At 42.7% G+C, this 14,335-nt stretch overlaps 1 protein-coding gene across 1 annotated transcript in view; it reads left to right on the forward strand.

The window, feature by feature from the left end:
* Positions 1 to 386: 386 nt before the first annotated feature.
* Positions 387 to 14,335, forward strand: part of LOC131573841 (LHFPL tetraspan subfamily member 3 protein) — a 230,649-nt gene continuing 216,700 nt past the window's right edge. The window contains exon 1 of the mRNA XM_058828125.1: positions 387 to 855. Within this exon, the coding sequence (XP_058684108.1) occupies positions 387 to 855 (469 nt within the window). The remainder of the gene's footprint in view (positions 856 to 14,335) is intronic.

The following is a 14,335-nucleotide window of genomic DNA, read 5'->3' on the forward strand; positions in this document are numbered from 1 at the left end:
CCGCTCTCCCTCCGCGGCCACCGGCCCTCGGGGCCGGCCCCGAGCCGTGTCCCCGCCGTGGCTGCGCGGGTGGCGCCCGGCGGCGAAGGGCGGGCTGCGGGGCGGGCGGTGCGCGGGGCCGGCGGCGCTGCGCTGCGCCCCGATAGGCGGCGGCGGGCGGTGTCGGTGCTGCCGCCGCTGCCGCGGCTGCTGGTGCTGGCGCGGAGCCGCTGAAGCCCGGCAGAGGGGCTCGCCGGCTCTCGCACGCAGCGGCGGCGGCGGAGCGCGTCGCGTCGAGAGGAGCGAGCGGGGAGGAGGAGGAGGAGGAGGAGAAGGAGGAGGAGGAGGAGGAGGAGGAGGAGGAGGAGGAGGAGGAGGAAGGGGAGGGGGGCACCTTCTCGGTGAGGATGCCCGGAGCGGCTGCAGGGACGGCGGCTACAGGAGCAGGCTCGTCAGGAGCTGTAGCAGCGGGGATGCTCCCAGCTCAGGAGGCGGCCAAGATCTACCACACCAACTACGTGCGGAACTCGCGGGCCATCGGCGTGCTCTGGGCCATCTTCACCATCTGCTTTGCCATCGTCAACGTGGTGTGCTTCATCCAGCCGTACTGGATCGGGGACGGCGTGGACACCCCGCAGGCGGGCTACTTCGGGCTCTTCCACTACTGCATCGGCAACGGCTTCAGCCGGGAACTCACCTGCCGGGGCAGCTTCACGGACTTCTCCAGCCTGCCCTCGGGAGCCTTCAAAGCTGCGTCCTTCTTCATCGGGCTCTCGATGATGCTCATCATCGCTTGTATCGTCTGCTTCATCCTCTTCTTCTTCTGCAACACAGCCACCGTCTACAAGATCTGTGCCTGGATGCAGCTGACCTCGGGTGAGTGGAGGCAGCGGCCCCGGTGCTGGGGGGCTCCGCTCCGCCCTGTCCTGCACAGCCCGGCCCGGCCCGGGGGGCACGGGCGTCTCTGGACAAACTTGCGGGGCCGGCGGCCGCCCGGGTCGGAAGAGGGTCGGGGAGCGGAGGGGGTAGGTGGCGAGGGCCGGGGGTGCCCCGCCGGGGCAGGCCGGCAGAGGATGCTCGGGGGTGCCGCCGCACATCGGCAGCGGCGCAGAGCGGTGCCCGTGCCTGCCCCGGGCCGCCCCGCTGCCCGACTGGGCGTGGGCAGCCAGGCTCAGCCCGCAGCTCCTCGCATCTCTCCGAGGGCTGCCCGGGGGAACTGCCCGGCTTCGGTCTGCGAACCGACCCGAGGGCAGCTCCCGCAGCTCCAGGGACTGCGGGCGGCAGCGGGCGAGTGTCCTCCAGCGCGTGGTCTGCTGTAAAGGTCAGGAGAAAATGGCAGTGGGGACAATTCGAGCAGGCGACGGCGGGGGAAGGCAGCCGTCCGCCTGTTGAAGCTTAGTCCTGGTCCCACAGTTCCACCTGACCAAGGCAGAGCCCGCCTGGGCTCCGTGGGAGGGGTTGGTAAGGTCTTTTGCTGGAACTGGAAGGACAGCTCAGGTCGTTGGATTTGGCATGCATGAGTTTTGCTTGGGGTCTGTCCACAAGGTTTATTTTCCACTATCCGTTAGGAGTGTAAAGAAAAATAATTAATTTCAGTTGCTGATTTTGTCTCAGAAGATCTCCTAACTTCATTTGAGTTTCCCCATCACATCCAGTGTCTCCCTGGGGAAAGCATATGGTAAGAGGGAAAACTCCAGGACATCCCTTTCTGCATTTCCAGCACAACTTTCCCTCTGAGTTAGTGAAGAACTGGTTATTTGTGTGCAGGTGGGAGGGTAACTAGAAAAGAATGGTGTATAGAATTAAGATAGTAATATAAGTAGTTTTAGAGAGACAGAAAATATTAATTCTTCAATCATTTGGGGAAAAAAGAGGCTAAAATCAAAGCATACCTGTTACATATCCTCCTGGTAAAACCCTGAAACTGAGAAGTTTTGGAACAAATAAGAGTAAGCTGTTAGGGAAACAGAGTAAAATGTGACCGAAATGGGTTCACAATCACTTTTTCAGTCCCCTTAATTGACCTACATTCATTTCGGTTTCTGAACAAAAATACTTTTGAATTTTCTCCTGAACAGCTTCAGTATTATTCAATTTGCCATCTAGTCCATGAGACTTGATGGAATTCTCTGGTTTGTATGAAACAGCTTTAACCATTTCTCTCTTTGATGATGTTTTTTTCTCTGTGCTGTGATACATTTTTATACTGTTTCCATCACTGAAGTTTTCTTGTAATTTCTTTCTGTATCACTTGGGGAGCGATCTGCAGGCACTTGAAGTTGGTAGGTTTTTCCCAGTTCTAGTGAGTTTAGTTTTGGGTTCGTTATCTTCATGCTGGGAACCCCCTTTGATGCAGGTGGCTCCTCTGTGCATTCAGTAACATGAACTCTGATATGGTCTGGTTAATTGTACACAGTCATGTCACTCGACTCTGGGCTGAGCAAACTCTTTCATCTTTCCACTACTGATATCTCCTCTGCTTCACGAAGGACTTCTGCTTTCAGCTGTCTCTTCTCCTTATGGCTCTGCTGCTAAAAGGTGACATGAATATTCACTGTTTTGATGCATTTCAGCATGTTTTTTTCATGTCCAGTATGCAGTAGGACAGCACAATTTCCAAATCCCTTGCACTTTCCAACATCAACATCTATTTATATGTTTGCATTTCTTCATGCTGAGAGGTGCTAGTGCAAGGTAGATAAAATGAATCTGATTCCTTTACTGCATTTCTGTACAGGTGAATAATAATGTTAAGAAACCACCAAATGTGATTGATCTACTGGAGCCCAGTCTGTACCACATGTGCAGGTGTGACTGGATATACATTTTCAGGCAAAGCAACAGTGAATTTTTGTCATCTCCAAAGCTGGCAGATGCACTGTTGGCATTAAAAGTCAACAAAAGGAGCTTTATATCAGCAGAAGAATCACTTCTCAGACTGCTTCCCTCCAAAATTAGTAAGGGAATACATGCATAACCAAGTGCTAAGTGGTTGTCTGCTGTCCTTCCCAATTTGTACATGAATGCCCTGGAAGAACTAGAGCAATGTTGGGTGTTGGAAGAACCTGACTTTATTGTTTGCTGAATGTTTTACTTTAATTCAGTATTTACCTCGCTGTTCATTTCTGTATTACTTAAAAAAGTTTCCTCAAGAGCGAAAAATCTACCAGAAAGTCCATATTGCTTTGGGTTGCATCCTTTGAAGAAAACAAAGGTGGTGGGACAGAAGGAAAACTTAAAGTGTGCAGGACAGGAGTATTAGAATGATATGTTTTCTCTGAGCTATATCACCTACTTCTGCTACTAGTTTACTGTTTGTAGAGTATAAGTAGTAGATAATAGTGATCCTAAAATGTTTATCTCACAAAAAACAATATAGTAATGTCATCTACATATGCATATAGTTCTGCATAGTACAGGAACAAAACTGAATCTCAAGTAGTGAAATGAAGAAGCATGTGAACATAGCTTTGATTTTGCTTGCTATTATGTACCTTCATAGTGTTAGCATTTGGTTAGGTCATACAATACTTAAAATTGATGTAATTTAAATCTTGTTAGAATCAGGTTTCTGATGTGGGATCATGTTTGGTTTAGGATTGAAAATAGAGCTTAGGAACTGATTTATTTAGTCTCCAAGATTTGGATCACAGTCTGTCCTGCATGAGTCATTATAAATTGTCAGCATGATATAGCTCTTGTTTTGAAAAGGTGTTTTTTTAAATTAGAAAAAGATAAAGAGTATCTTGGGCACATACACTTTCAGTCCTTGTTGCTATCTAATCAAGACTATGACTAGACATGTCTATAATATGAAAAAGAAGAAGAATCCTAAGAAAAATGGTATTTCCTGTGTGTACCTGAGTACAGAATAGGTTAGATGGTCTTATGATTTAGCCATGGCTTAAACAGCCTTTTTTGTTGCATGTGGATAATGCTGTCAGGGTGCACTTGAGACTTTGAGAGCTAGTGTTGGCCGCCTTGTTCTCCATCCCCCAACCTCCTGTTCTGCAATTGCAGAATCATAGGTACAAGCAGTTGCATACACACTCACCTAATTTGAGCAGCTGCATGATCACAAACTCTTGAAATCATCAGGAATTAGGTATTATTGTTCTTTATTATTCTGCACCTAAAGTTTGCAGGAAACATCACAAATAAAGATAATTCTTGAGATTTATTCCTTTATAGGTTAAGTAAATTAAACACTTCTGTTCTGCCGTTGTGATTTTTTTCACTATTAGATATTTGTCATTACTTTCTTCCTTTACTAGGATGTTTCAAGTTATAAGAAAGAAAAAAGGAAAGGAAGCAAAAGAAAGGCATAGAAGCGTCCCATGGACAAGTAGGATGAAACCAGTAAAAAGGTTTTTCAAGAGATATCTGAGCCCATGCCCACAGGAAGAGGACCACTGAACAAAACATAAAGGCTCTGTACTTTGGCAAACCACAGTCCAGTGATCTTTGACAGTGGTCTGTAACATGGGCCCACAAAACCATCAGAGCAGCTAAAGCTCATTTTGCCCTCCATACTTTTGGTTCTCCAGCACTTGTACTCAGGGGCTTCCTCAGATGGATCTTGGCATTTAAAAGCTCTTGCTGGATTTTGTTTTATGAGACTTTGGTCACATTTTGAACTTGTGTAAACTTTTTGCATTTCCTGTGCCCCAGAGTAGGGAGTTCCACAGCTTATTCCACACATATGCCAGGTGAAGATTCAACATGTTTTCTGTTTTAAATATTGTGACTGCCCATTTCATTTGATCCTCTCAGCTCATGCATTGGAAGATGTTGTGAACAGGGAGCCTGGAGACACATTCCCTGTCCTGGCTCTGATTACACCTTTCCTGTATCCCCGTAGTTACCTGGTTTTGAGACTTTTGGCTTCTTAGTCAGTCCTTAGTTGTTACATTGTGATTATCCCTGCTGCCCTGCCTGTAGCCATTTCCAGTCTACTGCATCTTTTCAGAGTCTGTGGGACCAGACCTACACAGAGTATTCAAGACCAACAAACCAGCCATTCATACAGTGACTTAATAATATTCTCTCTTTCATTCTTTGTTCCTTTCCTGGAAATTAGTAATACTCAATTTTTCCCTGTTAGTGAACAGTGGACTGATGTTTTCACACAACTGCCTATTATAACCCCAAGATTTCAGTCCTGAAGTGGTAATAATCACCTTAGGACACATAATTTTGTATAGTTAGTTCTTTTCCCCCTTAAAGAAATTACTTCATATTTATTTACACTGACTTTAAGTGACTTTTTATTGCCTAGTCACTTAGTATTGTAAAGTCTTTCTCCAGAGTCAACCCTTACCGTAGCTACCCTGAATGAGTACCAGCAGCTAACTTTGTCACCTCACCATTTATCCTGTTTTCCAGCTCATTTATAAATAAGTGAGTAGCTCCCAAGTTCCAGCACAGATCCCTGCAGGATTCCACCATTGACCTCTCTCCACTTGAAAAATTGACAGTAGTGTCCTACCATCTGTTTCCAATTATTTATCCTTGCAAGGTCATTTATTTTTATCTGCTGGGAGTCTAGGTTTTTTAAGACTCATGAATGATAGATTCATCAAATATCTTTTGGAAATTCAAGTAAACATTGTTAATGAAAACCATAGTACACATTATTTTTTTTACTTCTTTGGAGAACTCTAGTGTTTTGTGAAAAATTGCATAAAATATGTGCATTGGTCCTACCTTATTTTATTTCATCACACATATATGTCATGTTTGTACACATACTGACATACACTGCTTTTTTTGTATTTCTACTGATTTATGTGGTGCAGGTGCTGCCCTTCCTGTGGTTCCCCAGGTTTTCCCTGGACTTATTTTAAACTAGTTTTTAAAACTGGGTTCCTATCACTCAAATGCCAGATCCTTGAGGCCAAAGCAGCCATAATGAAGAGGTTATTACATGCCAGAGTTAAAAGTTTGTTTAAACGGAATTTTTTCAGAATTAAAAGGAGGAATTCTTCATTGCAACTGCGTTGTTTGCCTTTATGCTTGAAACCAGTCTGCAGGACCAGGTGACTTTTATGTAAGAGTTTTAAAAGGCTTGACCTTGATGTTCTTGGGGCTTTTGTTACTGCTGTTTGACAGATCTTGATATAGGGGTCAATTCCAGAAGGCTAGGAAAAAACCTTGTCTTGCACCAGTATTTGAACAGGGTATCTCATGGAGTCAGACAAGGATTTTGTTCGTAGCCTCAGCATCCTTAACAATTTATTGGAAGAGTAATTTACATTTATGGTTCCTGAACTTTGCAGGCAGCATAAAAATTATTTGTTTAATAAATGATGCTTATTTGTCTAATAAATTATAGTAAGGATAGCTAATTGCATAGACTGATTTGGATGTAATAATAATATGGGCTTATTTCTACAACCTGTATTTTGATACATCAAATGTATTGTAAGACTTCTAAGAATCAGATTCATGCAATCACAGAACCATAGAATGACCTGGGTTGGAAGGGACCTTAAAGATCATCCAGTTCCAGCCCCCCTGTGATGACAGGGACACCTTCCACTAGATCAGCTTGCTCAGAGTCCCATTGAGCCTGGCCTTGAACACTCCCAGGGATGGGGCATCCAGAGCTTCTCTGGGCAGGATGTTGTGGGGGAACATTGCCAGATTCTGTTCTCTCTTCAAAAAATGTAGGAGGCATCCTGCTGATGGGAGAATTATGAAATTATGTGTTATGGAAAACAGTTATTTGGAAGAGAAATTACAGACTGTGGTAGATGGACATCTGCATGTGAGCTCTTGCTGCATTGAAAAAGTCCAGTGTTGTCCCTAAATGTGTTTTTAAAAAAGTGGGACTCCCTTGCTTGCAGTGGTTCCCATGCCTGTTCTCTCTAGGTCAAATATCTTTCAAGACACCCTTTCAAGTATAAAGTAGAAAGGATCTCAGAACTGATTTAAATAAATGAAAGAAGAAGAGCTAAAAGGATGAATTTTCTTGCTATTCAAAAGAAGATTAAAAATTGACAGATGATGGCATATGAGGACCTACAGGGGAAGATTTCAAGTCATGTAGTGCTCCTTAGCTTGACAAATGCTGTGTTTGGAAGCTGAAGTTACACAAATTTGCATTAGCCATGAGGTATGTATATTTGTAACCTTTTAAGTTGCATTTTTCACTTGTTAATTGTCTTAACTAACTCACCAGAAATAAAGGACCCTAACCAACAATGCTGTCAGCTTTTTTTGCCACTACGTACTCCACATGTAATGTGGGGAGGGACATGGGAGGCAAAAGGGACAGGAAGACAAGTCCAGGAATACTGAGAAGGTTTTTGAGCTTGAGCTTCATCTCTGATGGTGATTTTAATAAAAGCATTAACACCCCCATGGCACCTGCAGGGTGAGGTGGCTGAAGTTATTTAGTGGTCTCTGAACAGTAGTGGATATTGGACCATCAGGGAGAAAATTCTGAAAAATCAGGGTTCTTGAAGGCTCTGACCATGGTACAATGAGTATTGCCTCTGCATTTTGAGGAAATGGGGTGCTGGAGCTCAGCAGGCAGGCAGGGAGCAGGGAAAGAGCCAGGTGCTCTCCTTGTCAACAACTTGACTGTCTCATCTAGACTATGAGGACATCTAATCCAAGCAGGCCTGGTGCATGTGTTTCTTATTCTCGGAGGACAAATCATGCTGCCAGTATGATTTTCAGTATGTTCAGCTCCAGAGGATAGTTTCCCTTTGGGTTTAAAAGAGAACTCTAGAGCCTCCTTCATCCTTGTCTGGAGATGCCCCATGGTAGCTTGTGCTCTCCTGCTGTCACACTGGCTGTGAGGAGTATGGCCATTGGGAAGTGCTTGTGTCCTAGTGTGAGTCAGAAGCTTAGTTGGGGAGGCTGGAAAAATTACCTGAGGGTTTTAGTGGGAAGTTGTGGGTGAAGTGAATGATGGGGCTGTGCAGCTTTTTTGGTTTCATTACACTGAAGTAAACATTTTTCTATACTTCATCTTTGGCTATAAAAATGAAAGTGAAAGATGCATCACATGAACAGTGGAAATGAGGGGGAAATGCCGTGCCCAGTGTCTTGTCTGTAAGTAATTTCTTTCCCCAAATACCTTGTGCCCACAGTATCAGAAGTTCTTTCCTGCATCCCATGATGACATCCTTCGGTAGCTAAACTCTTCAGCTCCTCACAGGCTCCCTATCTCTGTAGTTGACAAAGGCACACCATGTGCTATACCTGGCAGAAAAGTATTTGTCTGTTAGTTTGATGTCCTCAAGTTGCCATCTAGATTTGTTAAAGGATAAACGATCCCTATCCCTGTCTTTATACTGGTGGGAAATTTGGATTCTTTCTGCTTCCAGCTTTTTCATAAAACTTGCAGAAGTTTAGTGTCTTAAAGGTTTGTAGCATCAGTCAAATTTGGTTGAAATTGGTCATCAGGCTCAAAATCACATAGCCACGTCTGTCTTGATCCCAGAAGGAACCTGTCTAAAATGTATCATGTAAGAAGCAAGTATCTTTTATTTGTATAAGTGATTTGAGACTTTGGTAGCAAAACTTTTTTTTTTGAAGCGTAAAGGTGTTTTGGGAATGGAGAAGAGATATTTTCTTTTGGTTTAGAGTGTAATAAAAATTTCAGCATCTTATAAGTCTCCCAATTGCCTTTTATGAACATCCTGGGGACTGTGGTCCACTGTTTTAAAAACAGTAAGATAACAGAAAAGTAAGATATAAAAGGAAATGCATAAAGTTGTCCAGGCTATTTGAGGATGAATACCATTTCACTGGGAAAAGTTGTATGTGTAAGGGAAGAAGGAAGGGGAGAAAGTTTAAAAGAGGAGAATATTACCTATTGAAATGTGGGGAGATGAGAACTTGGATATGGTTAGGAAAGATAAATGGGAGTGCGGTTTTGGAAAGTGGCTGGTGTCAGAGCAGCTCTATTTTCTTGCAGCTGAAGGAACATCACTGGCATAGGAGACAGCTGCTGCCAAGTTCTTTCGGGGATTCCTCCTAAAAGTTTAATGAAGAAAATTGCTATATGCCAAAATGAAGCCAGGAAGAGGGAAACATACGGTTATTATCAGCAACAAAAAGGCTTGGAAGAAAAGAAGTCTAGCTTTCAAACATGAAGGTTATTTTACCTTTTGTGAAGTGAACCTTTTTAGCACTGTGGTATAAACAGCATTAGCTTTGATCTTGTAAACATAAAGACAGCAAACATATCAGAACAGAAAATCTGTGGTATGATCAGATGGTGTGGACTCAATATTTGAAAACTAACAAGATCCAGCTGTGAGGAATGGCAGGGTCACAATATTGAGGCATTACAAAGGAAAAAATAAAAACCATTTTTGCTCAGAAATGGTGAAAGAAAAAAAAACACATGAACAAGGCTATACCCTGGAAAATCTGCAGAATTCAATAACATCAGTTGCTATCAGCATTGTTAAAAATGCAGTGGCAGCAGCATGACAGTGAATAGCTAGAATATGCATTACTGTGTGGAACAGTGTGCTGCTACCAGTTACTAAGAGAGAATTATGGCTAGAATCCTTAAAAAAAGCAATATAATAGGCTTCAAGATCTGTCTATTCTAAGAAAGATATTATCAATCTTCACGTTGGCATTCAGAGATGCAGAAGACTTGAAACAAGCTGGCCTTAGAATAAGAAGGTCATACTTACTGGGGGAAAAGGTTCTTTTATTTTCTCCTTGAGAAGCCAGATGCAAATTTATGAATTTAATTGATTTTAAAAGGTAGCTGATGGCGTCTGTGGAGAGCCTCTTTGACTCAAGCACATCATGTGCTATTTCAGAGAATATTATTCAATCAAGTAATTGAGAGTGCATCAGAAGGAGAAAGCTATGGAATAAACTGTTTGAAATAAATTATTACAAACAGTTGATGAGTTGTCACACATTCCACTTTCTTTATTTTTCTGGTTATCTTTCAAAAGGAAAAGTTTATAGAGAAGAAAACTTCACATGTTGTATTTGCAAGGTCAAAGACATATTCTGAGTTCAGAGGTTTAGAAAATGCTATTTGTAAAACCTTGGGAGGTTCTTCTGTTTACTTCTAGAACCCAAAAGTCATGTGCCTTACTTTGCAGAAGCTGGCTGCATAAATTAAGTGATCTCATGCAATTACCACGGACAGGATGTGTCTTGTCCTGCCATGCTAGACTGTACTTCTGCAACCTACTTTGGTTTACTGCTCATGAGAAACCTTCTGTGCAGCAGAAGTGTGTGAATAAAACAGGACAAGGTTCCTTATGATCAGGGAAGATTTTAGCAATGCCTCTCCCTCCAGTTTGACCTTTTCCCTGTTCCTGTGGCTTCTGCAGAAGGTGGATACTTTTCAGCTCCATGGAGATTCTTGATGCAGGCAAGAGCCTTGGAGAGGGTTGTTTTGCCCAGATGTAACAGACTGTAAGCATGAAACACTGGCATAAATGATCCTGTGCCTCTTGGAGAGGCATTTCTGTACTGAGCCATCTCAGCTTGCCAGGGCCCAGCAGAGAGATGTGGTTGCTGTGCCTGTACCCACAAACTAGGCAGGTACAGAGTCCCCCTCTGCTGTAGAGTCAGATGGCACGCTGGCCAGTGTCCATATTATTACATTTCTTGCCTTCAAAATCTGGGTCACTAGACTCATTCTGCCTGTTGGGAACCATTCCTGGTATGTCCTAACTTGCAAACTGTGCCCTGGCAATATTTTGGAAGATTGTTAGATGGAACAGACTAAAAACACTCCTGTGACACATGCTGAGGGACAATTCTAACAATTTAATAGAGTAGACAGTCGAGTTTCAATGCCTGGGAATGCTCCCTGGTACTGCTTCATTTATCCGTGTAGACATAACCAATATGTAGCCAAGTCTCAAAATGAGGAGCTCAAGAATTAACTGTGCAGGAAACTTAAGGTAACATGGAATTTAGTCCTTTAATTTGAACCAATTTATAGCTGCAGCTTAGTGAAGTTATAATGGTACCATAGTATAAATTTCTGTGCCACAGTATAAATTTCTGATTTGCTTTGTTTAAATTGACAACAAATAATCTTTGGATTAAGAATTTACATGAAAAGTAGTTATCTTTCAAACTAGACTTAGTAATCACCTTGAAAAAGACAGATGTTTATGACATTTGGCAAGAGGAAGAAGTGATCAAAAATGTAGAACAAATCAGAAAAAAAGGTTTTCTCTTAGAGACAGTGGAAGAATGTTACCCATGAGCCTAAAAATCATAAATGAGACTTCTCTCTGATGTAGTCAGAGTGTTAAAAAATCAGATTTCCCACAGGTATCTTCAGCTTGGCTAATACATCTTTGAACACTATAAAACTGTTATGCATTGAGTGTATATACTTAAGAGACATTCAGTGTAATTTCACAAAGAGTTAATTCAAAGTTTTAAGATTAATTTCATGAGAGAAGTATTAGACTTTCCATGAAAATAAAATTATTCATCCTTGTAGCTTTATGTTGCTCTAAAGAAAGTTATTTATTACCTGGTTGTTGTATCTTAGTATTCAGCCTTCCTGTTACTGGTGAAGTTATATTAGGCCATCATTAAAATAATAAGGTTGAAATTGCGATGCATGGTCATTACCCTGGAAAAATACAGTCCAAAACATTCCAAACATGCAGATGTCTTACCAGCCAGAGTCACTTGTGTTTAGTTCCTGCCAGGCATCTGTGTTTGACTGGATCCCTCTGTTAGCATGGCAGCACCCTGTTAGTGTGGCTCACCAGCAGTCACTTCTGGTGACACTTTGTCAGCCTGGAGGAGCGAGGGGACAGTGCTGGCACAGGGAAAGGGTGCAGCTCAGGGTGGGTGACAGTGGAGATACACAAAGCCATCAGGTCACAGTCCTCAGTAACCTGCTCTAGGGGACCCTGCTGGAGTAGGGAGGCTGGACCAGATGGAGCTCCAGTGGTGCCTTCCAGCATCATCCAGTCTGTGATTCCGTGAGGGAGGACAGGACCTGCTCACCAAAGATGGCACTGTGATGGCAATGTGATGCTGCTCTGGACAGGGTATGGTCCTGGCACATACTCTGTGAACTATTTCCAGCTGATTCTGGGCAATGCTGACATAATTAAGGGTGCATTGTGATATTTCATGTGGGATTCTGGACACTGACGTGCAGTTCTGAATGAGTAGCTTCAAAAAGGAAAACCAGGGAGGGCTGACATGTCTTGGAAAAAGAAAACTAGGAAAGCTAAGTTAGTTTTATGTGGAAAGAGGAAGGTTGATGTCTGTGCTGACTGAAAACACCTGGAAGGGCTAAGAACAAGAGAGGGGAAAAAAAAGTGTTTGAGCCACTGATTTTTTTCTTTGACTTGATTTGGTTTCCTAAACTTTTTCCAAAGGTGGTATTACATGTCATGTAGCATTGTTAGAATAAGTCATAGCCTGTTGGTTTATTTCGCTTCATGACACTTTAAAATCTCACAAGTAGTTTAGGAATCCTCTGAAATGCAGGGACTGTAGAGTGAAAACTAATGATTCTAAACTCATGGCTAACAGTGGTACAAGAAATGGATATTATCTGGATATAAATCACTTCAGCCTGAAAATTACAGGGTGGTTTCTAACTATTAGGGCAGGAAGGTTCTACAGCAACTTTCTGAAGGAAAGAGATTTGGTAAAATACTGAGCTGTGTACTAGAAAGAGATGAATATCTGAAAGGCATTACAGAATGTAGTGTTTGTAACAGCAAGCCTTCTTCCTCTCTTTCTCATTTCTGAAAAAAAAACCTCATCTGGGTGAATGCTCTTTTCTATTCTACTCCTATTTGTTCTGTTTTTTTAAACAGCATCACTTCTATCTCAGTGACTTCTAGGATTAAAAATAGACAGTGCCCAAGATCTGTAGATCTGTCAAGTGAGGCTCATTCTTGCCTGGCATTCTGATCAAACAGGCGAGGGCTTTCCTTAAATTCCCAGCAAAACTATAAAACTTCGGCAACAACAGCAGTTGCAGTGGTGTGGTATTTTCTCTTTGTCTTCAGCATTTTCATGCAACTTGGATATGAAATTTCCTTAAGAAAATATTGTTTGTGTTAGCTAACTGCTGGTGTTTAAAAGTGAAAGTAATCAAAAAAAGAAATATTTAAATTCTTATAAAATATCAAGGTTTCAGGAAAAAAAAATTACAAATCATCAGTTCTATGACTAACCCGAGATGTAATTTTGCTAAGGATGTTTCCTGGAGAAGTTGTCCCTTGTTAGCTTCCCATGCACCTAATTATTTTGTGTTGCCACACTATTAGATAAACAATCTTCCTAAATAGTTAAGAACCTCATCAAATCTCTTCATCTTTTTGATCTACAACTGCACATGTTGTGTTTTGTGTGAATAGGTTGGTGTCAAGTGTGTTGAGTGTTGAAAGAAGGGACTCATCGAGTGCTCATGGGAAGCAGGATGATGCTGAGCTCCCTGTTCTTTCCCTGCCCTCCTGTGGCAGCTTCAGAGAGGGAGAGAGAGGAGGGAGAACTTTGTCAACAGGATAAACAAGTGTTCAGTGCATCAAATAACTGTAATTTAACTGCATTTAAGGCACACCCTGAGCTTCCAGTGAAACACTGTTGATGGTGTACAAGTCTGTGAAAGCTCTTGCATGTAGTATGGATACTTAAACAGAGGCTGTTCAGGATTTTTCACCTTTGGAGGGACAGATCTGCAGATACAAGGATCTGGGTTTAAATTTAGTCGTACTGAATTCAGCGAGTTTATGTTTGAACCTAAGATAGCATGTTTAATAACTGAGTGTTAAACATATAAGACAGCATTTCATTTAATTTTAGCTGTATGGTACACTGGAGGAATTGTGCTGAGGCAAAAGTGAGGTGGTCTGTGAAATTGTTACTACATTTTTGTTTCTTCACAAGAGATGTAGTTTCTTTTATTCTCTGGGGCTGCTTTTCCCCAAATCAAGTCTGGACCAAATGCAAATCACACTTCTACAGACAGCTCCATTTTACTCTGCACTTCAGGTGATGGGTAAGCATAGATTCAAGAGCAGGGATGTGCCAGGGAAGGTGCAATGAAATAGCCACACACATCTGCCTTAGCCTGTCAGACTGCAGTAGGGTGAGAGGACCACTGGCCTTGGCAGATCTAACCTGGCCACGGCAGGGCCAGTCAAGTGTTTCTGCAGCACACCCAGGAGTGGTCAGGCACTGAGGAGATGATGCCGGCCTGTGGTAGCCAAGCCATCAAGCAGTTGCCTGCATCCAGTTTTCTGGGTTTAAAATGCTTGGAGCTCCTGCAGAGGTCAGCAGTCTGAACAAGTCTGTCTCAGCAGGACACAGGTCTTCCATAGGTTCTCTGTCACACACGGCTGTCTCACAAGTAGTAGAACATCTC

The sequence above is a fragment of the Poecile atricapillus genome, chromosome Z, assembly GCF_030490865.1.
Source record: "Poecile atricapillus isolate bPoeAtr1 chromosome Z, bPoeAtr1.hap1, whole genome shotgun sequence".
Taxonomy (NCBI): Eukaryota; Metazoa; Chordata; class Aves; order Passeriformes; family Paridae; genus Poecile; species Poecile atricapillus.